The sequence below is a fragment of the Somniosus microcephalus genome, chromosome 14, assembly GCF_052327205.1.
Source record: "Somniosus microcephalus isolate GS21.2 chromosome 14, FLI_Smic_1.0, whole genome shotgun sequence".
In the NCBI taxonomy this organism is placed as follows: Eukaryota; Metazoa; Chordata; class Chondrichthyes; order Squaliformes; family Somniosidae; genus Somniosus; species Somniosus microcephalus.
The window spans coordinates 108,270,738-108,295,046 of record NC_141000.1 but is presented as its reverse complement, the minus strand read 5'-3'; the positions used below and the strand labels follow the sequence as shown (position 1 = coordinate 108,295,046).

Genomic DNA, 24,309 nt, shown 5'->3' with positions numbered 1-24,309 from the left:
GTCCATTTATGGACTCAATGTTCTTAATCGCGGTTGATGCACACTCCAAGTGGCCGGAGGTAATAAAGATGTCCTCCACCACCACGGAAAAAACCATCACAGTATTAAGGACCATATTTGCCAGGAATGGGCTGCCTGAACAGATCTGTTCTGATAATGGACCGCAATTTGTGTCCGAAGAATTCAGAAAGTTCTTAAAAAACAATGGGGTTAAGCACTATACATCCGCTCCATACCATCCCGCCACCAATGGATTGGCTGAAAGGTTTGTCCAGACCTTCAAGAAGGCCATAAAGGCCATGGGTAATGAAGACATAAATCTACAGCATAAGGTAGATAACTTCTTGTTTGCATACAGGAATTCAACACATATGGTTACAAACCAGACTCCCGCCATGATGTTTTTCAATAGAAGACTAAGATGCCGGCTGGATTTGATCAAGCCAAACATCAGAAGGGACGTAGAGAACCGGCAATTTCAAGGCATGAATGAAAGGCCAACTAGAACCTTCCAGATAGGTCGACAAGTTTTGGCCCGGGACTACCGTACCGAGAAATGGCAGCCTGGAACTATTTGCACACGACTAGGACCACTGATGTATACCGTGGACATTGGAGAAAGCATAATAAGGCGCCATGCTGACCAGATCATAGAGTCATCTGAAAAGGGACAACCTACACCACCACTCTATACGCCTAATGATGAAGTAGAGATACCCATAGTATCTACCTCCGATCCAGTGATACCGGAACCAGATGAACCCGACACTGACATTCAAGCCGAATCGACCTTGCCAAAAGAACCTACTACACCACCGAAAACTACTACACCACCGAAAACTACTACACCACCGAGGCGTTATCTGGACCGAGTCAGGAAGCCTCCAGAGAGACTGACTTATAATTGATTAACTGCAGCAAATGTTAGATTATTGTTCTTGTACACATGTTAATAACAATTACTTAAAATGTTATATACTGGTTATCTAAAAGGGGAGGAATTGTGGTGTATGTGCCTTTAAGAGCCCCTGTGTACTGTAATGCCGGTAGTGGCCACTCGGGCTATATAAGCCTGTATAGTGTCTTGTATCTGTTAGTTCACCTCCAGACTTTGTCCAGTAAACACCTGTAAACTAACTCCTGCATTCCGTGTCTTCATTAACACACGGATACAACAACTTTGATCCCACTGGAGGCTACAACTATAATCACAAATAAAGAATATTCTTTTCCTTACCTTGAAATTCTTTCTCCTCCCACCTGAATTTTACGATAAAACTGCTTGAAGACAGAGCCCAATAGGCTAGCAGAGCACAACAAAGACATCAGAGTTGTGTTTTTGCTTTTGATACTAGTTGATTAACAAGCTAAGGTTCATTTAAAATGAAAGTTGTGGGATCTCGGAGATTGGACTGTAACTTGTTACATGGGAAGATGCACAAATGTTTCTGGTGAATTTAACGCTGCTCCCCAAAATCCAATTTGGTTCCACTTATGCAACCTATAATATTCACTCTTCTATTAATTTTTGAACAGTAAAATGGAGGCTGGCAGGAATGGAAGCTCAGGACCCTGTCCTTGTTGTGAGAAGATGTTGGGATAAAAGGTTGGGAGCAGAGGCACGGGAAATGAGGAAGCTGCAATCAAGGGCCTTCTTGAACAGGGACGAGGAAAAACAATGGCAGAGGAAAAGGGAAAGTTCAGTAGCTCTGGTGCAGAAAGTGGAGACTTCAGAGCAGATACAATGGTGAGAGAGAAACTGAGGGGATGGGGTGGAGCTGTTGCAGTAAGAAGGGTGGGAGGAATAGATATTCCTAGAGATAAACCCATTCCTAGAGAGGGATAGAAAGAATTCCAGAAAGGGAAGAGAAGAGTCAAATGAGCTACTTGAAGGTAAGGAATGGATGCAAATGAAAAACATTGAGGCAATTTTCACCTCGATATTGCCCCATTTCCACTCAAAAACAGACATAGCAACTTTTGTAGAATGTATTAGGGCAAATAAAGGGTTCTCATAATAATTTTTACAGTTGCTTGTAGCTAGATGGTTATTTAATGTGCTGACCTGACCCAGGCTCTACCATGCTACCAAAATGTCACATTGGCATTAGGTAGTGCAGTGGCTTAGACACAGTCCTTCCCTTCCTGGGATATGGATCTGAATCCAGCCCAGACTGATGGGTTGAAGGTCTTTGTCTGCTGGCTTTAAGCGTGCAATGTGAAATGAGTTCGGGCAGTCTTAATAAAACTCCAGGTGGGCTCAGGCCCCCAAGAGCAAAACTGCCCCTATCTTGATGTTAAAGAGAAATTGCAGATTTCATTCTTGGGGTGGTTGGTATGGGAAATGGAAAAGAATGATGATGATACAAAAAAGAGTTGGAGCTGGGGCCATAGATGCAGTGTGATACCTGGCCTGGGAATGCTTGGTGCTTACACTGGGTGACCAAAATTAGAAGTATTTCCTTTCCCAGAATAATCATTCAAATTCACACAGTTTATAAAAAAAAGCCACACTAGCACATTGGACGGTTGGATTCTGTCTGTTCACTTCTTGTGAACAACAGTGGCATAACTGAACAAAGGGGCAGGCTACAGTGACACCTCGTGGTGGGGGTTGCCATTGCATGTATTTACATTCAGGAAGCTTACCAGAGCAGTAATCCAAGAGCAGATTAAGAACTTTCAAATTGTTTTTCTTCACCAGAAGACTTGAGTCCTCCACACACACTTAGGCCGGAATTTTGCCTACCTGGGCGGGTCCGGTGCGGGCAGTGTCCGTGGCGGGTCGCGACCCCGCTGCTGGCTCCATCCCGCTGTACAGAATGAACTTACCTTAATGGAGCCTATTAAGCCTGCCCAGCGCGTTACCCGGCCCAATGAGATGGAGCGGGTCTGGTGATGTCATTCATGACGCGTTTTCAACCGGGATCTTTAAAGAGACCATGGCCACATTACATTTGAAGTTTCATCTAACATAGTGCTGTCAGTGCACTACAGCAACAGAGTCGTGCAAACACTGACAATCACTGCACAGAGGCAAAGGGCTGCACCCAGGTTCTCCGATGACTCCCTGAAGAGACATCCCCAGGAGACCAAGACAGCCTGGTTGCAGATTACAGAGGAGGTCACAACCAGGGATGTGGTCAGGAGGACCTGGGTGCAGTGCTGCAAACATTTCAATGATCTCATTAGATCAGGAAACGTAAGTACAAAGCCACACTCAACCTCATCCTGCTGTGCCACTCATCATATCCCCATCACTCTGCCTTCCCTACCCTACTCCTGCACATCCTTACTCACACCAACATACCTTGCACCTCCACCCATCCCTCTCTCTCTCTATCTACATTATTACATCCCCATCTCACTAGCCACCCCTCACACTCACCCTCATCCTAGTACAACCATACCAACTAACAACACACAAGGGTAGCCACTTGGGTGTTTATCCAATGTTTATGTAAAGTTTCTGTTAATGTGGTGTCAAACATAAAAATCTTTATTTTCAACACTTTCAGATTTGTGTGCACCTTTGGAAGTGGCTTAGTGAATTGCAGTGAATGGTGAGACTTAATGGTACCCCCCGCAATGGTGATAAGTGAAAGGAATGGCTTGGTCATTGTAGGGATGCTTTATGGTGTTGGTGTGGGGTGGTGCCAACCTGGCGCATTATGAGGCAGCCACGGTGTACAGCATCAAGTGAAGTAAATCTGGCCATGATGAGGCCATCCCTGGCCTCCCGGGCAGCATGTGGTCTGGTGCTGATGCCCTCTGTCCTGTGCAGCATCAGGTGATTGTGGAGAAGGTTGTTGGTGCTGCTGGTGTTGGGGCTGATGGTGGTCAGATTCTGAGGTCCAAGGTGAGACAGTATAAACGGCACCCATGTTGATGGAATAGATGGCAGGTGAAGTAGAGATGACAGAAGCATTCTGTCAATGGTGAAAGAGTTCTTCCAATGAGGTGACACTGGATGGAGGCTTTGCTGGAAACACTTGCATCCTGTAGGTGCTGAGAATGGACTGAGCAACAGCTTCTGCCTGAGGAAAGTGCTCATCTGTCAGGTGGGAGCTGTTACCGTACATTTGATGCTGTCAAGTAATCAGCTGCAGCAATGGCCACAGAACTCCCGCCTCAGGTTGATAGACGTGCTTCCCGAGCTGCGTGAATCCCATGGCCATGCAGGGAAATTTAAAAAGTAAGTGAAAAAAAGTGCCTGTAAACTACCTGATAATGATTTCAATTGGGTCGCCCACCGCTGCCGGTCAGCTCCGCAATGACAGACACGCCTGGGGCAAAGGCACGTGGGAGCGAGATGACAGCAGGTTCCCGACCCGGTCAAAAATAACAAGTTTCCCACCGACCCCCCCACTGATCGCGCCCGCTACCACCCCGGAAAATTCCAGCCTTAGTTACTGGTGTTTGGTTGTGCACAATTACTCCAAAATGAACTACACTAAATATATATGAAGGCAAACATTTTTCTTCAGCTTCCGCCCCCTCCACCATTAGTACCTCATCTCATGTCACCATTCGTCATGTAATAACCTATACAGTAAAGAGACAATGTTATGAATGCACGTTACTGGTGTGGAGACTCGCCCATTGGCAATGCATGTCGGAGATTGTGATGTGCCCACAATTTCCAGCAGGTGAAGTTCCCTGTAGGTGGCACGCTTCTGTAAAATCAACCCGTCTTTTGGACGAGACATTATACTGGGGCCCCATCTGCCTGTTCAGGTAGGTATGTAAGATCCCACGGTGCTATTTGAAGAAGAGCAGGGGTGTTCTCCCGGTGTCCTGTACAACATTTATTCCTCAACCAACACCACTAAAAACAGATAAACTGCTCATTTATTTTATTGCAGTTTGTAGGATCTTGCTGTGGGCAAACTGTCTGCCGTGTTTGCTGATATAACTGACTGCACGCCAAAAGATATTCATTGACTGTGAAACACTTTGGAACAGCTGAGAATATGGAAGGCGCTATATAAATGCAAAGTAATTATTTCTTAAGCGTAGGCACCCTCTCCTACCATGGGGCAGGTAAGCCCAATCCTGTCTTTATCCGCCATCCATACAATCACCCCTTTTAACAACAGCTTCTATGCTCATAAAAATCAATAATGGGGAACCATAGAACCATTGATTTTAACGAGGATAGAAGGAGGCCATTCAGCTCATTGGGCTCGATTTTAACTCCACCGTCAGGCGGGCTTTGAGGCGTGTGGGGGGTTAAAATCGCAGAACCTGGGGGTCGGGACCCCACCTGCCTGGTTCCCGACACCTAGCCATTTTAACGCAGGCGTGTCTGATGGACCCGAATCAGTCCCATAAACAGCACTCATTGGCCTTTATAATCCCATTTTAACAGGCCCTTGCCTGTTTAACCCTTTTCCCACGTAAAACGCGCCTGGTGGGGACCATGTCTGTGAAACCTGGCAGGAGCACTATTGGCTTGCTGACTATCAGCTGCAGGTCAACCATTAAAGAGGTTTGATCAGCCATCATTTGCAGGTGGCAGGACTTTGTTGTTTCAGGCCTGGGGCAACTTTTACCAGGCTTAACCACACCTGTGGAAGGTTGGGGCCTCACACACTTCTTCAGTGTGACCTCCTGCGAAACCCCTCTCGCCAGCCTCACTCAGCACTTCCTCAACTGAGGCATCTACCAGAAGCATGGGAGGCCTTTTTTTCCTTCCCTTCTTGGCATTAGAGGACCTCCAGCCCCATTCGCGAAATGACACATGCCACAACTGCAGAAGTTGCCATCAGAATTTTTATGCAAAACAAACAACTGATGGCATTTTTACAGAATACAAAACATTTCACCCTTGTGACTATTTGTGCTTTATTTTCCTCTTAAGCGTGCTCCTACGTAGTGGTTCCCCTGTGGCTTCAGCAGATGTGGAGGCCCCTTGCTCACTTTCCTGCTGCTCCTGTCTCGACACCTTTGGCGGGCGTCTTCTGGGGTGGCGAGCCTGTGAGGGCTCGTCAGCAGTCTGCTGCTCCTGCGGCTGTGCAGGAGTTGAGACGTCTATCTCAGTTGGGTGTGGATTCCGGCGGGGCTCTGACCGAGGGCTCTGCAGTGGCATGGAAGTGTGAGCGCTTGGAGAGGAGCCCCCACTTCCTTGAGGTCTGCCACCAACCTCCCTCTCATGGGTCAGGTCCCCCTCAGTGCCTGCAAGTGGCTTGAGAGCACCTTGCTGCACATCAGGGGGGCCATGGGGACCTGTATCTGCAATGGCAGTCCTACTCAGAAGGACTTCCATGAAGGTCTGGTTTCTCTGTTCAATAGATGCCCATCACTCCTCAAGAGATGTCATTCTATTCTGAACATTCACCATGTTTTCCATATCCTGGCGACTAACCTCCATGGCCGTAGCCCTCCTCTCCTCTACCGTGCCAGCCTTACCACGGAGGCAGCAATCATTTCCACGTAGGTAGCCATCCTTTCTGTGTTGATGCGTTCATGCGCCAATGACGCCACAAAGGCTCTGCTCATGTTCGCTATGGACTCCTCCATTCGCTCCACACTCGCAGCGACCCTAGAGACAAAACCTGCCAGAGACTCCTGCATCTGTTCCTGGAGTTCCATCACCTCTGATCTTGTGGATGGACCCAGAGGCAGAGGGTTGACATGCTGCTGAGCCGAGCTGGCAGAGTCCTGCACCCCCTGACGAGGACTCTCCGCTGCTGTCCCTGTCTCCACAATCTGCTGATGCTCACTTGTGAGCTGTGATACACCAGGTGACAACTCTACTCTATGTCCCGAAAGTCCCATCGAGGTGTGAGTGTCTGCGCTGGTGCTGGGTGCGCTTATTTCTGCTGACGCTGCGCCCTCAGAGGTTACAGATTCCTCTGAGGAGTCTGGCTGCTCAGGCTCTTCCTCCTTCACAGTGGGGATGGGGGCTCTCGATGGTCCTGTGGGGGAGTCAAGGAAAAAGTTAGAGATGTGATGCCAAGGTTACATGCACATTGCATTTTGCAGATGATCATAAGTCCGTATAATATAGCTTCAGAATCATTATCAGCGACTCATGCAATGCCAATGAGATGGAAAACTATTCTGTCACCAGCTTGCGGGGATGCACCTGTCTCTCCTTCCCCAACTCCCGCATCTATGTCAGCCCCGACAATCTCCAGGACGCCTTCCTCCCAGGGGGTGAGCTGGGCTAATGATGGCAGCCCTCCTCCTGTCCTGCTCGCTCTCTCCTGTTGTGAGCTCTCTTTTCCTGCAATGAGGGAGACAAGTGGAGGTTGAGTGAGAATGAAGGAGTGAGTGCAGAGATTGCATAGCATAGATACTTAGAAGGAGACAAAGATGCAGTGAGGTTGCAAGACCAAGGGCCCTCCCTGTGTGTTGTCAGTTGTGTTCAAAGCATCAGAGTGAGAGGGAGTGTGAGGGCTGCATGGTGGAATAGTTATGTGAATGTGAGCATAGAGAGAGAGGGAATGGGTAAGGGTGCATGGATGTGAGTGTCAAGTGGGATGTGGAGGAAGAGATTGCTAAAGCTGAGTGCTGGTGAGGAAAGGCAATGGGGATCAGATTGAGGGTGATGGAAACTTCATACAGTACTTACTTTTCCAGTGCGATGAAGGTCATGGAATCTTTTCCTGCACTGCATCCAGCTGCGCCGTGTGAGCCCCAAGGAGTTGACTTCACCAGCCACCTGTAGCCACACAACCTTGGTCTGACTGGGAGGCCTCTTCCTCCCTGAAGAAGGGAACAGGACCTCCCTGTGGGCCTTAGCACCATCCAGCAATGCCTGGAGTGAAGCCTCATCAAATTTGGGGGCAGCTCTTGCCCTCCCGCTGGCCGTTGCTCCTGCAGGCTCCTGTGCCATCTCAATGGTGAAGTTTGGAAGCCTGCAGAAGAAGCAAGGCTTGCTGTGGACCTTAAAAGCAGCAGCAATGATGACGTTGGAAATCAATTAGCCAATTGAGTGAAAATTGCATCAATCTCACAGACCCATTTAGATTCGTGTGGGAAACACCAAATTCGGGGAACCCGACAATTCCCCGCACCCGAGTTAAAATCGAGCCTATTGTGTCTGTGCTGGAACCGCCACTGCTTCTCCCCTCTCAGTCCCAGGGAACTGAAGTCACAGAACACGTTCTGGAACTGTACTCGAGAGGCACCAGTGGCATACGACATGCTCCAGCAGCCCTGGTTCAGCGAGGGATGGTGGGTAGACAGCTAGCAAGTCGCTGACAGACACTGCCTTCCATGCCTGAGGCCAGGTGCCAGCTCAGACTTCACAGTGGGTTTGACAACAGGTTCTAAAAGTATCCACAAGCACGGCACTTTCCATCGGCCACCTCTGTCACTGCCGAAAGAAACTGCAAATGTGAATCGGGGCTGCCTCGATCTGCATCATCTGGTGGGATGTGAGAAATATGGGGGTGAATTTTAACCCCCAAAAAATGGGTGGATTGGAGTCGGGTGAGATGTTAAAATGTTTTTAAATCTCAAGCCCGACCCCAACCCGTCTCCAACTTGCCAACGTCCGGGTTTAATGGTTGGCGGTACAGGGGGGCGGGCAGCCCACCCGCTCCCAGGAGGCGGGTTGGCAATTTAAATATTTTAATGAGGCTGGCAGGGTTTCCAGGCCTCGCAAAACCAGGCAGCTCAAGGGGTGGGGGGGGGGAGCGGGGGCGAGAACAGCTTCGGGGAGAAGGTACGTGCCTTTACAGCACTGCTTGTGGGCCAGGAGGAGCAGGACTGCTGCCCCCCAAGCTTACCTTCTTCCCTTGGATCAGACTACCCCCCCAACACAAAGAAGGTCGGGGATCGGACCCCACGCGCCTTGTTGCAGCTGCAAGCTCCTTACATGAAGCTGCAGCCCACTCCGGAGTGCTAAGCTGAGCCTGTCAGAGAAGAACGATAGCAAAATACTGCAGATGCTGGAAATCCGAAATAACAACAGAAAATGCTGGAAAAACTCAGCAGGCCAGGCAACATCCGTGGAGAGAAATTAGAGTCAACGTTTCGGGTCAAACCCTTTGTCTTGACAAAGGGTTTGACCCGAAACGTTGACTCTATTTTCTCTCCACGGATGTTGCCTGGCCTGCTGAGTTTTTCCAGCATCTTCTGTCAGAGAAGAAAGTCGTCTGCTGTGGACTTCCGGGTTTCCCGTACGAAATTCCGCACCCCCCCCACCAACGCAACCCGCCCCTGTCTATATCGGGGCCACGGTCTCCGTACGGTGCTTCATGGAAGCTGCCAACCACCAAAATCTCGTTCTAGGGTGACTCTACTGTAGTAGAACAGTGGGCCCAAGGTTGGTAATGACCTTTCAGTGTGTTGCTGTACATTTGCACGCGTGTGTCCCAGTGCCGTTTTCAATTAACTACAATAAATTTATTAGTAATTTTTGTTAACTAAAGCTGCAGAAATAAATAAATTAATAACAAAAGTTACACATAAAAATGAGTAGCTGAAAATAAGAGTATTTTGTGCCACTAAAGTCACACTGATAGCCACAACAAATTATTACAACACAATTAAAGTTTTTCAGGGCTTTAGAGATGAGTTGCGTGTATGGGGATTATTAAAACAGACTAAAATTGCCAGCCGTTATCCAGCGATACGAAGGCACTCAATGTATTAAGTGTCTATCAGTCTACCCCTTTAATTGGTACACAGCACACTAGAGCACAATCTGCGGCCATTTTCACAGACCACACTATTGGTGAGAGAAATCAAAACATTTGTGCCCATCTCTCCTGTGCTTTGTATGTTTTACAATTAAAGGCCTAGAAATTGGGTTGGTAGCGCCGGCGCTGAGCGCCTAAAGAGACCTAGAATTGGGGCGAAGCCCTATGTTGGGGCGGACGCTATGAAGATAGCGCCAACTCAGATATTGACTACACATTTAGCGCCTGCGCTAAGTGTTTGCGCGCGCCCGCGAGCGCAAGCAGCTCATGACGTCACTTCAGTGTGCAACGTCTTTTAGGAGCGCCTGAGCGCATATTGGGTGGTGCCCGGATCCTTAGCGCCCAGTGCTATTAGTGACAGTTCGAGGGAGGGCTAACAGGCCCTTCTCGGAGTAGGGGGGTGCTATTTAAAGGGGACAGCTCTAGTGCAGAATCTTCTGCCACTTGGCCTGCTCATTGCGATCGCTGCTAGAGAGAGTTGGCGAGCTAATGTGGAGCGGAGTTCTGGGAATTTAGCTTTACAGTACTTGGGACCTTCAACCCTGTCCGAAGCACTTGCAGCACTATACCTAAAAGCCTTTTGACCAACTGGCATCGGAATGGGAGCTTGTTTGGAGGGCGACGGCCTCATCGCCCAACACTGTGAAGGGGTAGAGAGACGGCGGGAGAGAGGGCCAGGATTGGCCAGAAGGAGGAGGGGCAATGGAGGTCAGCCAATCCGACGGGATGCTGCGAGGGTCTTTAGGCAGCAGGTGACAAGCCTTGACATGTCGGAGGAGCAGTGTTTGGGAAGGCTCCGAATCTGGAGGGACATTGTTACTGATCTGTGCCACCTGCTTGGTCAGGATCTGCAGCCGCGTGAACGCTGCAGAACCTCTCTGTCCGTGATGGCTACACTGACTGATGGCCTCCATTTTTATGCCAACGGATCCTTTCAGTCAGCCATTGGGGACAATGCGACTGTCGCTCAGGCTGCAGTCCACTGTTGCATCCGGCAAGTGACAGATGCCCTTTATAGGCGAACGCATCAATTCATTACCTTCCCTCGGATCCTGCACAAGCAGGCGGAGGAGGAGGAGTATGAGGAGGAGGAGGAGGAGGAGGAGGAAGAGCAGGCGGAGGAGGAGGAGGAAGATGGAAGGGCTGCTGAAAGTGGAAGGTCCATACGTCAGAGGCTCCTCTGGACTCCTGTCGACACCCCTGTGGCGGAATGATGAGAGTCTTAACTCATGTGCACTTTGGATGTTTGAGGGCCTCTGAATGCCAGCATCACTGAAAGTAGTCACATGCACCATGCCACATTGAAACTTCTGTTTATTGACACAAAAGTCTTTCATTACAGCTAAACAACGTAATGTCAGCAGAAACCATAACTTTCAAAATAACTGTGAACTGTTCGGCAAAGCCGCAAAACTCAACAAACCTTCTGCAAGTATAACAGCAGGTGAGGGTGTCCTTGAATTTGGACAAACAAACGTCTCAGCACCTCCCTCTACAACTGGCCCCTTGAGGGAGAACGACTTCTCTTTCGCGCCCGGCCCCTTCCCTCCCTGCTGCTCCTACGTAATTGGACCCCAGTGGCGGGCTCAAGGCTGGGGGACGCCTGCTGACTGTCTGGAAGCGCAGAAGCCCCTGAGGGACGGCCTGGCCGACCTCTGGGCTTGGAGGGTGTGGACGCAGGATGCTTGCTGTGACCATGGCTGGAAGCAGTGTGGCCTGCAGGTGGTGGCAGCTGCAATGCAGGCGTCCCAGCGCTGGCATGCGCAATGGTCTCCTGCCGAGAGAGGACACCTGCACCATGGTCGGACGACACACTGGCTATCTGAGGGGAGCGGCTCGGCTCATCCGCCACAATCGCATGCTCCACTGATTCCTGGCCTTGTACGGGAGTGGAAGGGCCTGGGGTGATCCTATCTGATGCAGAGAGGGTGGCTGCAGTGAGAGATCGCGTTGCGTCAATCTGGCTGTGGAGGAGCCCAGCAAGTGACTGTGTGGCAACAGTGAGGACCTGTGTGCCAGGTGCCAGTGCTTCGGAGAAGGCCTGGACAGTTCTTCCCATTGCTTCGGACAAGGCAGGTGCCGACCGCTCCACTGCCTCGGACAAGCCCTGCATAGACCTTTCCAGGGATTGTCCGAAGCCCTGAACAGTCCTTTCCATAGCCGACTCAAAGCCGTGGACAGTCCTCTCCATTGTTGGGCCGAAGCCCTGGATAGTCCTGTCCATTGTTGCCCCGAAGCCCTGGATAGACCTGTCCATTGTTGCCCCGAAGCCCTGGATAGACCTGTCCATTGTTTCCCCGAACACCTGGAGAGTCCTCTCCATTGTTGCCCCAAAGCCCTGCAGAATCCTCTCCATTGTTGCCCCGAAGTCCAACATACTCCTAGCCAATGAATCTATTGACTCAGGCATCTTCTCCACTGCAGCCATCAGCTCCGTGTGTCTGACCCGGGCCTGTTTGCTCATCTCAGCCAGGCGACGGACCTCATCTGCACTCTGTGCAGCAGTCATGACGACCTGCCTTGCCCTGCGGGGAGACGGTGGCCGAACTTGCCTATCCCCCGTGCGTTGCTGCATGCCGCTTGGTCTGGCAACTGGTTCATCCTCAGAGCACCCCCCCTCCCCTCCAGGGGACTACTATCCCCAGTCTGCAGATGTCTCAGCTCCCCGGATTCTGCAACGGCTGGTCCGGATTCCTCCTGGTCCTCGCCTCCGGTGGCACTGGCACTGGCAGCTTCAGCGCGTTGAGCCCGAGTTGGTGCTGCTTCATCTGAAAGTGGGAGGTGGAAGAGTGGCTTTAGCAAAAGGACAGCTTTGCTGAAAGGCATGCCAGATTGCGGCAAGGCTCTGACATGGCTGCACACTGAGGATGCATGCTGGCGGGGGGACCAAGTGGAAGGCAACAGGTGAAAAAGGTGAGAGTCTTACCCTCGCTGTCGGTAATGGGGTCGGCAGATGCAGTGGTCACAGGACCAGACAGACGTCCTCCAAATATCTGGTTCACTCTCTCCTCCAGATCCGTGAGAGTGACCACTTGTGCAGGTCCGCCACCGGTTCGACGCTGCTCCTTTCGAATCATCGCCAGCTTGGACTGCAGGGGAAAGAAGGGGAGGTTCTGTTACATGATGCCTTGAGACCTCATCGCATGCCCCCCATGGTGCAAGAGCCCTTACATGAGGCCTTGAGACATCATCGCATGCCCCCCATGGTGCAAGAGCCCTTACATGAGGCCTTGAGACATCATCGCATGCCCCCCATGGTGCAAGAGCCCTTACATGAGGCCTTGAGACATCATCGCATGCCCCCCATGGTGCAAGAGCCCTTACATGAGGCCTTGAGACATCTGTCCATGTGTGTGGCCAGAAAGGGCCATGGGTGCTTGCTGACAGATGGCCATTGGGGCATCATGGCAACAGGGTGCCCGAAGTCAGCTGCAGATGGAGGGAAGCACAAGTTTGGTAAACCATCACTCACCCTAACGATCCGTGTGAGGTCGTTGAATTTCTTCCTGCACTGAACAGGGGTCCTGGTCGCCATGCTGCTGGAGTTGACCCTCACAGCAACCTCCCTCCAAGATCGTCGGTAAGCCTTCTGATTCGGCCTCTTGCCATTATCCGGATACAGGACCTCTCGACGGTGTTCAACTGCAGCCACCAAGTGGTCCAGAGCCTCAGTGCTGAAGCGCTCTGCTCTCTGTCTAACCTTCTCCATGATGAACAAGTTTGTACTGCCAGACAAGGGCGAGTGCCGAATCTGAGGCCTACAGGGCGTTGGGTGTTGAAGCTCAGGCTGACTGACCCACCCCTTTAAGAGCCGGCCGGCGCCTGGAGGTCTCGTGCTTTGCCGTAATTGAGTTCACCTGCGCTGCGCCCGTCCGCGTCGATATTGAGTAGCGCCTGACCTTTTGCGCCTTAAGAGCACCATGCAACGGCTGATTTAGCGCCTCAATCCCCTTTGGGGGCGATGCAACCCAATATCGCGCCAGGCGCCGATAAGTTTCGTCTGGCTATAAACTTTGCGCATCGCCAGTTCTAACACCTCAAGCGGGGCTATACCCAAAGTGTTCACAAACACAACACAGAAAAAGTCATTTCGTGCTGGAAATGTTTCAGAGGACTCCCACCGTAACTGTGGCAGGAGTCAGTCAGAACGGCTGCAAACTCCGTCAGGGCCCAGATATCCTGGGACCCCGGCTGGGGGGGCTGAAGTTTCCTGTAGGGACTTGTAGAGAGTCAACCTCATGCAAATTATTTTGGCAGCTCTCAGCAGTGTTTCCGCCTGCATCACAAAGCCCTTATTGGGGTCAGAGTGAAAAAATTGCTTCTGCACCTTAAAGGGACTGGTTGTTAACTGGGCACGCAGATATGTGGCGTTTCTTTGCTTGCTGGCCAAATCTGACTGAGGTGGTTTGCGGGGGGGGGGGGGTGGGGGGCGGAGACATTGGGCTCGATTTTGCCAGGCATGAGGAGGCAGGTTTGGAGGCGTGTGAGGTGGTAAAATCGCAAAAAATGGCATGTGGGTCTGATCCCGCCTCCATCCCGCCGCCGAGTAATTTTCCCAGAATCGGGGTTTCGGACCCCATTTCCATCCTGCCTCCAAGAGGCGGGATAGGCCCTTAAGATCCACTTTATTGCCTCTATAATCCCATTTTGAAAGGCCTTTCTGATTTTAACACATTTCCCCCTTGCTGCACGTGTCCTCTGGAACACACCAGGTAATCCTGGCGGCCTCACAAGTGGATTGCTTACAAACAGCTGCAGCTCCACCATTAAAAAGGAGTTTTCACCAATCATCATTTGCAGGTGGCAGAACTTTGTTGTCTCAGGTCTGGGGAACTTTTAGCGGCCTACTCATTGTTGTGGAAGTTTGGAGCCTGAGACCCATCTCCAGTGTGACCTCCTGGGAAACCCCTCTCCCCACCTTGACTGAGCACTTCCTCAACTGAGGCATATAGCAGAAGCATGGGAACTATTTATTTCCTTTCCTTCTGGACATCCGATTCGGACGAAGACCAGCCGCAGAACCCTGAACAACAGCAGCACCAACAGCAGCACCAACAACAGGAGCGCCAAGCTGCTGCTCACCCACCTGAAGCTGCACAGGCCAGAAGGCGCCAGCGCGCGACCACATTGCTGCCTGGGATGCAAAGGACGCACTCATGTTGGCCAGATTTGCTTAGCCTGCACAATCAAAAACTTTTGTCTCGCACCTTCTTACCAGAGCATTGACAATGGACAAGAACCTGCGGATTCCTATCATTCTGACTACCATACTGACAATTGCAAGTCGCCCCAAGCCTCAATGTGAATGTCCCATTTGTGAAATGACACAGGCCACAACTTCAACAGTTTGCCATCAAATCTGTTTATGATACCATGACAAGGATGGCTGGTCCAAATACAATACATCACAGCACCCAAGTGACTACCCTTGTGACTACTTGTGCTTTACCTTCCTCTTACGCGCGTTCCTATGTGGTGCTTCCCCTGTGGCTTCAGCAGATGTGGAGGCCCCTTGCTCATTATCTTGCTGCTCCTGTCTCAATGCCTTTGGCGGGCTTCTTCTGGGGTTGTGAACCTGTGAGGGCTCGGCAACAGTCTGCTGCTCCTGCAGCTGTACAGGGGCTGAGACGCCCATCTCAGTTGGGTGAGGAATCGGGTGGGGCTCTGACCGAGGGCTTTGCAGTGGCATGGTCGTGTGAGCGCTTGGAGAGGAGCCCCCACTTCCTTGTTGTCTGCCACCAACATCCCTCTCATGGGTCAGCCCCACTTCAGAGCTAGCAAGTGGCTTGACAGCACCTTGCTGCACTTCAGGGGGGGCCATGAGGACCCGTTTCTGCACTGGAAGTTCTACTCCAGAGGACTTCCATGAGTGTCTGGATTCTCTGCTCAATAGCTGACCATCGCTCCTCAAGAGATGTCAATCTATTCTGAACAATGACCATGTTTTCAAGGCCCTGGCAAATAAGCTCCTCCATGGCTGTAGCCATCCTCTCCTCTACCATAGCCATCCTCTCCTCTATGGTAGCCAGCCTTACCATGGAGGTAGCCATCCTTTCCACGGAGGTTGCCACCCTTTCCGCAGTGATGTGTTAATGTGCCAATGCCTCCACAAAGGCTCTGCTCATGTTAGCGATGGACTCCTCCATTCGCTCCACACTCGCAGCGACCCTGGAGACAAAACCTGCCAGAGACTCCTGCACCTGTTCATGGAGTTCCAGCACCGCTCTCCTTCTGGATGGACCCGGAGGCACAGGGTCGACATGCAGCTGAGCCAAGCTGGCAGAGTCCTGCGCCCTCCGATGAGGACTCTCCACTGCTGTCCCTGTCTCCACCATCTGCTGAGGCTCACTTGTGAGCTGTCATACACCAGGTGCCAACACTACTCTATCTTGTGAAGGTCCCACCGAGGTATGAGTGTCTGCGCTGGTGCTGGGTGTGCTGAATTCTGCTGACGCTGCACCCTCAGAGGTTGCAGCTTCCTCTGAGGAATTTGGAAGCTCAGGCTGTTCCTCCTGGACAGTGGGCATGGGGACTTTCGATGCTCCTGTGGAGGAGTAAAGGAAAGAGTTAGAGATGTGAGGTCAAGGTTACATGCACATTAAATAGTGCAGATGATCATAAGTCAATCTGTTAGAGCATCAGAATCATTATCATATGCAATGTCAATGAGAGAGATGCCAAACTATTCTGTCACCAGCTTGCTGTGATGCGCCCGTCTGTCCGTCCCCCACTTGGGAATCCTCCTCGATCCCGGCGATTTCCAGGGCCGCCTCCTCCCAGGCAGTGAGCTGGGCTACTGAGGGTGGCCCTCCTCCTGTCATGGCTCTTTCTCTCTTATTGTGGGCTCTCTTTTCCTACAATGAGGGACACAAGTGGAGTTTGAGTGAGAATGAAGGAGTGAGTGTAGAGAATGCATAGCATAGATGCTTAGAAGGAGACAAAGGGCCATCCCTGTGTGTTGTAAGTTGTTGTCATAGCATCACAGTGATAGGGAGTGTGAGGGCTACATGGTCGAATAGTTAAGTGAATGTGACCATAGGGAGAGAGTCAATGGGTAAGGGTGCAGGGATGTGTCAAGTGGGATGTGGAGGAAGAGGTTGGCAAAGCAGAGTGCTGGTGAGGAGAGGCGATGTGGATCAGATTGAGGGTGATGGGAAAGTCATACTCACTTTTCCTGTGCGGAGAAGGTCATGAAACCTCTTCCTGCACTGCAGCCAGATTCTACGGCTCATCGAGATGGATTTGACCTCCTGGGCCACTTGCAGCCACACAGCTTTAGTCTGCTGGGGTAGCTTTTTCTCCCTGAGGAAGGGAAGAGCACCTCCTTATTCGATCTTGCTCCCTCCACCAGAGCTTGGACGGAGGGCTCATCGAAGCGTGGAGCACACTTTTGCCTGCTGGTGGACATAGTCGATCAATGGCCATAAAGTTTGCAGTCTCCAGAAGAAGCAAGGCTGCTTGCAGGCCTTAAATCCAGCAGCATTGATGACGTTATCGGAGGCGACTTTCTGTATGAAAAGACTCAATGGGCCAGGGGTTCCCACACGCTGGAAATCAATTGCCCAATTAGGGGAAAATCGCACTTTTTCCCCACTTCACTTCGGAGTCGTGGTCCTGACATGAATGCCACCTGACACGCCCCAGCCCGCCCACACTGGCAAAATCGAGCCCATTGTATCGATCACCCTGCAATCGATGGCACCCACTGGGGCGGGCTATTTAAATGTTAAACACTCTATGCTGGCAATGGCAACAACAAAAACTTGTATTTATATAGCACCTTTAACGTAGTAAAATGTCCCAAGGTGCTTCACAGGAGCGTTATCAAACAAAATTTGACACCGAGCCACACAAGGACAACGTCCATAAGAACATAAGAAATAGGAGCAGGAGTTCGCCATTCAACAAGATCATGGCTGATCTTCTACCTCAACTCCACTTTCCTGCACTATCCCCATATCCCTTGATTTGTTTAATATCCAAAACTCTATCGATCTCTGTCTTGAATACACTCAACGACTGAGCCTCCACAGCATTCTGATATCTTTTTAAATTGTTTTGCCATATCATTTGGGCATTGAAAGTTTACTATTTCCTCCAGACACCTTTCTAAGTCTGTGTGCTAATTCAACCCCATTCATTGTATACTTATGATCTGCATTTTTTAACCTAAGTGCAATACCTTACATTGATGAGTTGAATTTCAGTGGCCATTTGCCTGCACAAATTAAGTTCTTTTGAAAACCTTTATTGTCATCCTTTGTCTCTACCACTGTCCCTATTTTAATGTCATCAATCAAAATTTGCTTTCATGTAGCTCCTTTAACATGGAAAAATGTCACAAGGCACTTCAGAGAGACAGAAGGGAAAAATAGATGCTGAGCCAAAGGGTATATGAGGAGGGATAACCAAGTGCTTGGTCAAAGGAGTGGGTTTTAAGGAGGGGGGTTGTTATCGTAAAAGAAGGGACAGAGGTGAAGAGGTGGACGGGTATCGGGAGGGAATTCCATAGCGTGATGCCTCGGCAGCTGAAGGCTAGGCCATCAATGATGGGATGAAGGGCGACGGGTACACAGAGTCCAGTCAAATGAATGGAGAGTTCGGGGTGGGTGTAGCACTGGAGGAGGTTACAGAGATAGAGAGGGTCAAGGCCATAAAGGGATTTAAACATAAGGAGGAGAATGTTAAATTTGAGGTAGCTGAGGTTTGGGAGCCAATAGATGGTCAGTGAGGTCAGGGGTGATTGATGAGCAGAATTGGTGCGGGATAGGATAGGAGCAGGAGAGTTTTGGATGAACTAAAGGTTACGGCGGGTGGAGGGAGGGAGGCCAGGCGGGAGAGTCTAATTTGCTGGTCACAAGGAATGGATGAGGGTTTCAGCAGTAATGGGCTGAGGCGGGCTGGAGGCGGGCGATGTTACGGAGTGTAAGAAGCAGGCTGTCTTTGTGATGGAGAGGATGAGGACTTGGTAGCTCAGTTTGCGGTTGTATAGGATACTAAGGTCACAAACAGTCGGGTTCATTTGCTGACAACGACATTTCACCCAGGGTAGAGCTGTACTGACAACACAGGGAATCGGGAGGTGTAATCGGACCCCACTCACAGCGATGGTTTCATTTCAGGTTTCCAGCGTCCACATGTTGTCCCCCTTTTTATTTCTGCCAATCAATTATTATTCACAGCTCACCTGGATCTTCTGCTCATCGAGCTCGAGCTTCTTTGTGAGATTTGTCAGCTTCCAGGTCAAATCGTCCCGTTCCGCCAAGTTCTTCTGGTCACAGAGCACTTTTAGCTTCTGCAGAGAATTCTTGGTTTTCCACAGCTCCGACTCTGCATCTTTCAGTTGCCTTGACACGCTCCGGTCCTGCTCCTTCGACTTTCGCAGCATCTCTTTCAACATTTGCACCTCACTCTCATGCCTGACTAATAGCTGGGGTAGGTTGTTCTGCTCATTCTCGAACTTCACCAGTGCCTTCATGTGTCGGTACTGAAGCTGTCTGAGCAGTCTGTTTTCCAGCCTGGCATTATCTAGCTCCCTCTGAAGGTCACACACCTCATTCTTCAATTCTTTATTTTTATGCAGTCTGGCTGACAATATGTGGCGAGTCACTGGATCAAAATCTTGCCGACCAATGTTCATTTTACTGAAGTTCTGTGATTTATTCTTAAATGCGGACTGATTCCAATGTTGCAGCATTTTAAATGATGGTTTCATTTGTACTAGGGGAAGAAAAAGAGAAACACGGCCCCGTAATTAGGTTGTCTGCAATAAATGATACAAAATATAAAGGTACATCTACATTGAAGGCTATGATCAGAGGCTGGGTATTCTGCAGCAAGTGACTCATCTCCTGACTCCCCAAAGCCTTTCCACCATCTACAAGGCACAAGTAAGGAGTGTGATGGAATACTCTCCACTTGCCTGGATGAGTGCAGCTCCAACAACACTCAAGAAGCTCGACACCATCCAGGACAAAGCAGCCCGCTTGACTGGCACCCCATCCACCACCTTAAACATTCACTCCCTCCACCACCGGCGTACCGTGGCTGCAGTGTGTACTATCTACAAGATGCACTGCAGCAACTCGCCAAGGCTTCTTCGGCAGCACCTTCCAAACCCGCGACCTCTTCCACCTAGAAGGACAAGGGCAGCAGGCGCATGGGAACACCACCACCTCCAAATTTCCCTCCACGTCACAAACTATCCTGACTTAGAAGTATATTGCTGATCCTTCATCGTCGCTGGGTCAAAATCCTGGAACTCCCTCCCTAACAACACTGTGGGACCAAAAGAGGAACAACACTGTGGGAGTACCTTCACCACAAGGACTGCAGGGGTTCAAGAAGGTGGCTCGCCACCACCTTCTTGAGGGCAATTAGGGATGGGCAATAAATGCTGGCCTTGCCAGCGACGCCCACATCCCGTGAATGAATATAAAAAAAGGGATATTAGTTACTAGATTCATCTCTACGCTGTTTTATCCGTCCGTAGCCTAGGAAGGAAAAACTTTTTTACTCAGCGAGTGGTTAGGATCTGGAATGTACTGCCTGAAAGGGTGGTGGAGGCAGATTCAATTGTGGCTTTCAAAAGGGAGTTGGATAAGTACCTGAAGGAATAAAAATTGCAGGGCTTCGGGGAAAGGACGGGGGAGTGGGACTAGCTGAAGTGCTCTTGCAGAGAGCTGGCACGGGCTTGACGGGCCGAATGGCCTCCTTCTGTACTGTAACCATGCTATGATTCTGTGATTCTAGTACTGCCTAATCCTGTTTATCCATATTTAAGAAAGGATATACTTGCTCTCGAGGCAGTTCAGAGGAGGTTTTATCACCTGCTACTTATGCTATTCAAATTGCTTTCCAGCCGAAAAGAGTTTAATGGAAAAGGAGAGCCCAGGGAGAGAACGTTCAGTGCAAAGTATTCCCCAGCTGTATTATCTAAAGCAAAGAAAGAGCTGGGTATATGCTGTCTGAAAGGAGATATAATTGTTCTAGTTGTTTGTTTTATTTCCCATATTTTCTGTCTCCATTTACACCTGTTGCCATGGGAACCGTTGCTCTGAACTGGTCTGGAGGCCAGTCCAGAAGTATCCAAGCGGGGAAAAGCTGCCACCAGCTGTTTTCTGCTGCCTCAGCCTTGTCCAAAATACCTGTTTCCAAGTAAGTGAATGAAGCTGCTGCAGGGCACGTACAGGCTGCTCCCAATGGTCTCTGAAGCAGCGAGCAGACATTCAGAAAAGCACTGCTTCACGGCAGGGAAATAAATAATCAAAATAAATATATCTCCTGTCAGGTCGCACCTGCCCACTTTCCAGAAGGGGTCACTAATGATCGAGAGCAGGAATTTGGCTGTTTTATCCGTCCCTAGTCTAGGGTTGCTGGGATTAATTGTAATGCCGTAACTGGAGTTACCACATTACAATAATAACTAACATAATTACCAGAAGGAAAGCTAGCTATAGATAAGCAGAATGCTTAACTGAGACTCTTATAGTAAAAGGGTTAAAGTCAGACAATTGAAGTGCTGTCTTGGACAGACTGGCTCCAGTTGTGGCCTAATAAAAAGTAATGATCAGACAAACATTGAAGAGATAAGGGATGAGGCCTAATGTCTGTACAGCAGAAGTAGACAAAACTGGTTTCTACCATTTTTCAGACAAAGAGAATAGCACATGGCGCTATGGTTACATCATATCCTGTGACCAAAAGTAGGTGTGTTGCAGAAGAGGTACAAAGGTTAGTGTATTCTTATAGCCCTGCGGGAGGCTTGAATTAAAGACATCGGAGGTCAAACTCAAGGTGTTGGCTATTCAGCCAACGGGCTGTCTACGTGCAAGTATATGTAGATATACATCAATCTTAGTGAGCAAGCAAAGTGATTTATTTATCAATATAAGATGAGGCCGAGGCTAAATGTTGTATTTCTTAATAAAGTATTAAAGTTGCTGAAACTAGACTCTCGCAACAATTAATAAGATGAGGCAGAGCCAAAATCTGAAACATACATATGATATACCTTCCTCCAGGGTCATTGGATTGTGATTATGAATGAGAAACTCTGGCGATTTCCCCCACCAACGTACCCCCCCCCCGCCCCCTTCCTGGAAAGCTGATGCCAGGTTTAGTGTCCCTGCCACTTCCCAATTTCGATCAGCTCTCAACTGATCAACACAGTGCAGACCCGGGATTGAATGTGGGAGCTATTTGGTCAGTATGTCTCAGTACCACATTAAGTAATGCATTTAGCTATTGAGCTGATGGGGGAGCACAAATTGTTTTTCTCATTCAATAATTTAAATCATATACAAACAAGTGTTTTGTACTTATACTCTAAGAACTTATCCTAGGCTTTCCTTCTCCTTCAAACTAACAGGTTGATCCAAAGAAAAAGAAAGAACTTGCATTTCTGTAGCGCCTTTCACAACCTCAGGACATCCCAAAGCGCTTTACAGGCAATTTGAAGTGTAGTCATGTAGGAAACGCAGAAGTCAATTTGAGCACAGAATGGTCCCGCAGTGTCCAGATAATCTGTTTTTAGGTGTTGGTTGAGGAATAAATATTGGCCAGGACACTGTGGAGAGCTTATCTGCTCCTTTTATAAGAACATAAGAACATAAGAAGTAGGAGCAGGAGTAGGCCATACGGCCCCTCGGGCCTGCTCCACCATTCAATAGGATCATGGCTGATCCGAACCTAGACTCACGTCCACTTCCCTGCCCGCTCCCCGTAACCCCTAATTCCCTTATCAGCTAGGAAACTGTCTATCTCTGTTTTAAATTTATTTAATGTCGCAGCTTCCACAGCTCTCTGAGGTAGCAAATTCCATAGATTTACTACCCTCTGAGTGAAGAAGTTTCTCCTCATCTCAGTTTTGAAAGGGCAGCCCCTTATTCTAAGATTATGCCCCCTAGTTCTAGTCTCACCCATCAGTGGTAACATCCTCACCGCATCCACCCGATCAAGCCCCCTCACAATCTTATATGTTTCGATAAGATCGCCTCTCATTCTTCTGAATTTCAATGAGTAGAGGCCCAACCTACTCAACCTTTCCTCATAAGTCAACCCCCTCATCTCCGGAATCAACCGAGTGAACCTCCTCTGAACTGCCTCGAGAGCAAGTATATCCTTTCTTAAATATGGAAACCAAAACTGTACGCAGTATTCCAGGTGTGGCCTCACCAGTACCCTGTACAACTGCAGCAAGACCTCCCTGCTTCTATACTCCAACCCCCTTGCAATAAAAGCCAAGATTCCATTGGCCTTCCTGATCACCTGCTGTACCTGCATACTAACCTTTTGTGTTTCATGCACCAGGACCCCCAGATCCCTTTGTACTGTAGCACTTTGCAGTTTCTTTCCATTTAGATAATAACTTGCTCTTTGATTTTTTTCTGCCAAAGTGCATAACCTCACACTTTCCAACATTATATTCCATCTGCCAAATTTCTGCCCACTCACTTAGCCTGTCTATGTCCTTTTGCAGGTTTTTTATGTCCTCCTCACTCACTGCTTTCCCTCCCATCTTTGTATCGTCGGCAAACTTGGATACGTTGCACTTGGTCCCTTCCTCCAAATCGTTAATATAGATTGTAAAGAGTTGGGGTCCCAGCACTGACCCCTGCGGAACACCACTAGTCACTGATTGCCAACCCGAGAATGAACCATTTATCCCAACTCTCTATTTTCTGTTAGATAGCCAATCTTCCACCCATGCCAGTATATTACCCCCAATCCCGTGATTTATTATCTTGTGCAGTAATCTTTTGTGTGGCACCTTGTCAAATGCCTTTTGGAAGTCCAAATACACCACATCCACTGGTTCCCCTTTATCCACCCTGTTTGTTACGTCCTCAAAGAATTTGAGCAAATTTGTCAAACATGACTTCCCCTTCATAAAACCATGCTGACTCTGTCCGATTAAATTATGCTTATCCAAATGTCCTGTTACTGCTTCCTTAATAATGGACTCCAACATTTTACCAACCACAGATGTTAGGCTAACTGGTCTATAGTTTCCAGCCTTTTGTCTACTACCCTTTTTAAATAAGGGCGTTACATTAGCAGTTTTCCAATCTGCTGGGACCTTTCCTGAATCCAGGGAGTTTTGGAAAATTACCACTAATGCATCCACAATCCCTACCGCTACTTCTCTCAAGACCCTAGGATGTAAGCCATCAGGTCCAGGGGATTTATCCACCTTTAGTCCCATTATCTTACCGAGTACCACCTCCTTAGTGATTTTAATCGTGTTTAACTCCTCCCCCCCATAGCCCCCTGTTTGTCCGTAGCAGTATTTTCAAAATACTGCTACGGGATCCTTTACGTTCATCTGAGCAGGCGGACGGTGTCTCAGTTTAATGTCTCATGCGAAGGACAGCACCTCTGACAGGGCAGCACACCCTCAGTACTGCACTGGAGTGTCAGCCTAGATTTATTTGCTCAAGTCCCTGGAGTGGGAGGCGAGTGTGCTACCACTGCGCCACAACTGACACACAGCTGGCACTCCTTAGTTAGAGTTGGTGGCAGTCAAATCATTAAACTGCAACATCTTTTTAATTGATTCTAAGAATTTGACATTTGTGAAGTGGTTATTATAGAATTATAGTTCATGGTATCTAGAGAACATCAATCCCATTTTGCCCTTGCAGCAGTTGTA

At 49.3% G+C, this 24,309-nt stretch overlaps 1 protein-coding gene across 3 annotated transcripts in view; it reads right to left on the bottom strand.

Annotated features, from left to right (window-relative positions):
- The window catches only part of LOC147107822 (lebercilin-like protein), a 140,989-nt gene that overhangs the window by 84,993 nt on the left and 31,687 nt on the right, over positions 1-24,309 (bottom strand). For all 3 annotated transcript variants that reach the window (XM_086007149.1, XM_086007148.1, XM_086007150.1), the window contains exon 3: positions 18,844-19,376. In XM_086007149.1, coding sequence (XP_085863275.1) covers positions 18,844-19,376 — 533 coding nt within the window. The remainder of the gene's footprint in view (positions 1-18,843; positions 19,377-24,309) is intronic.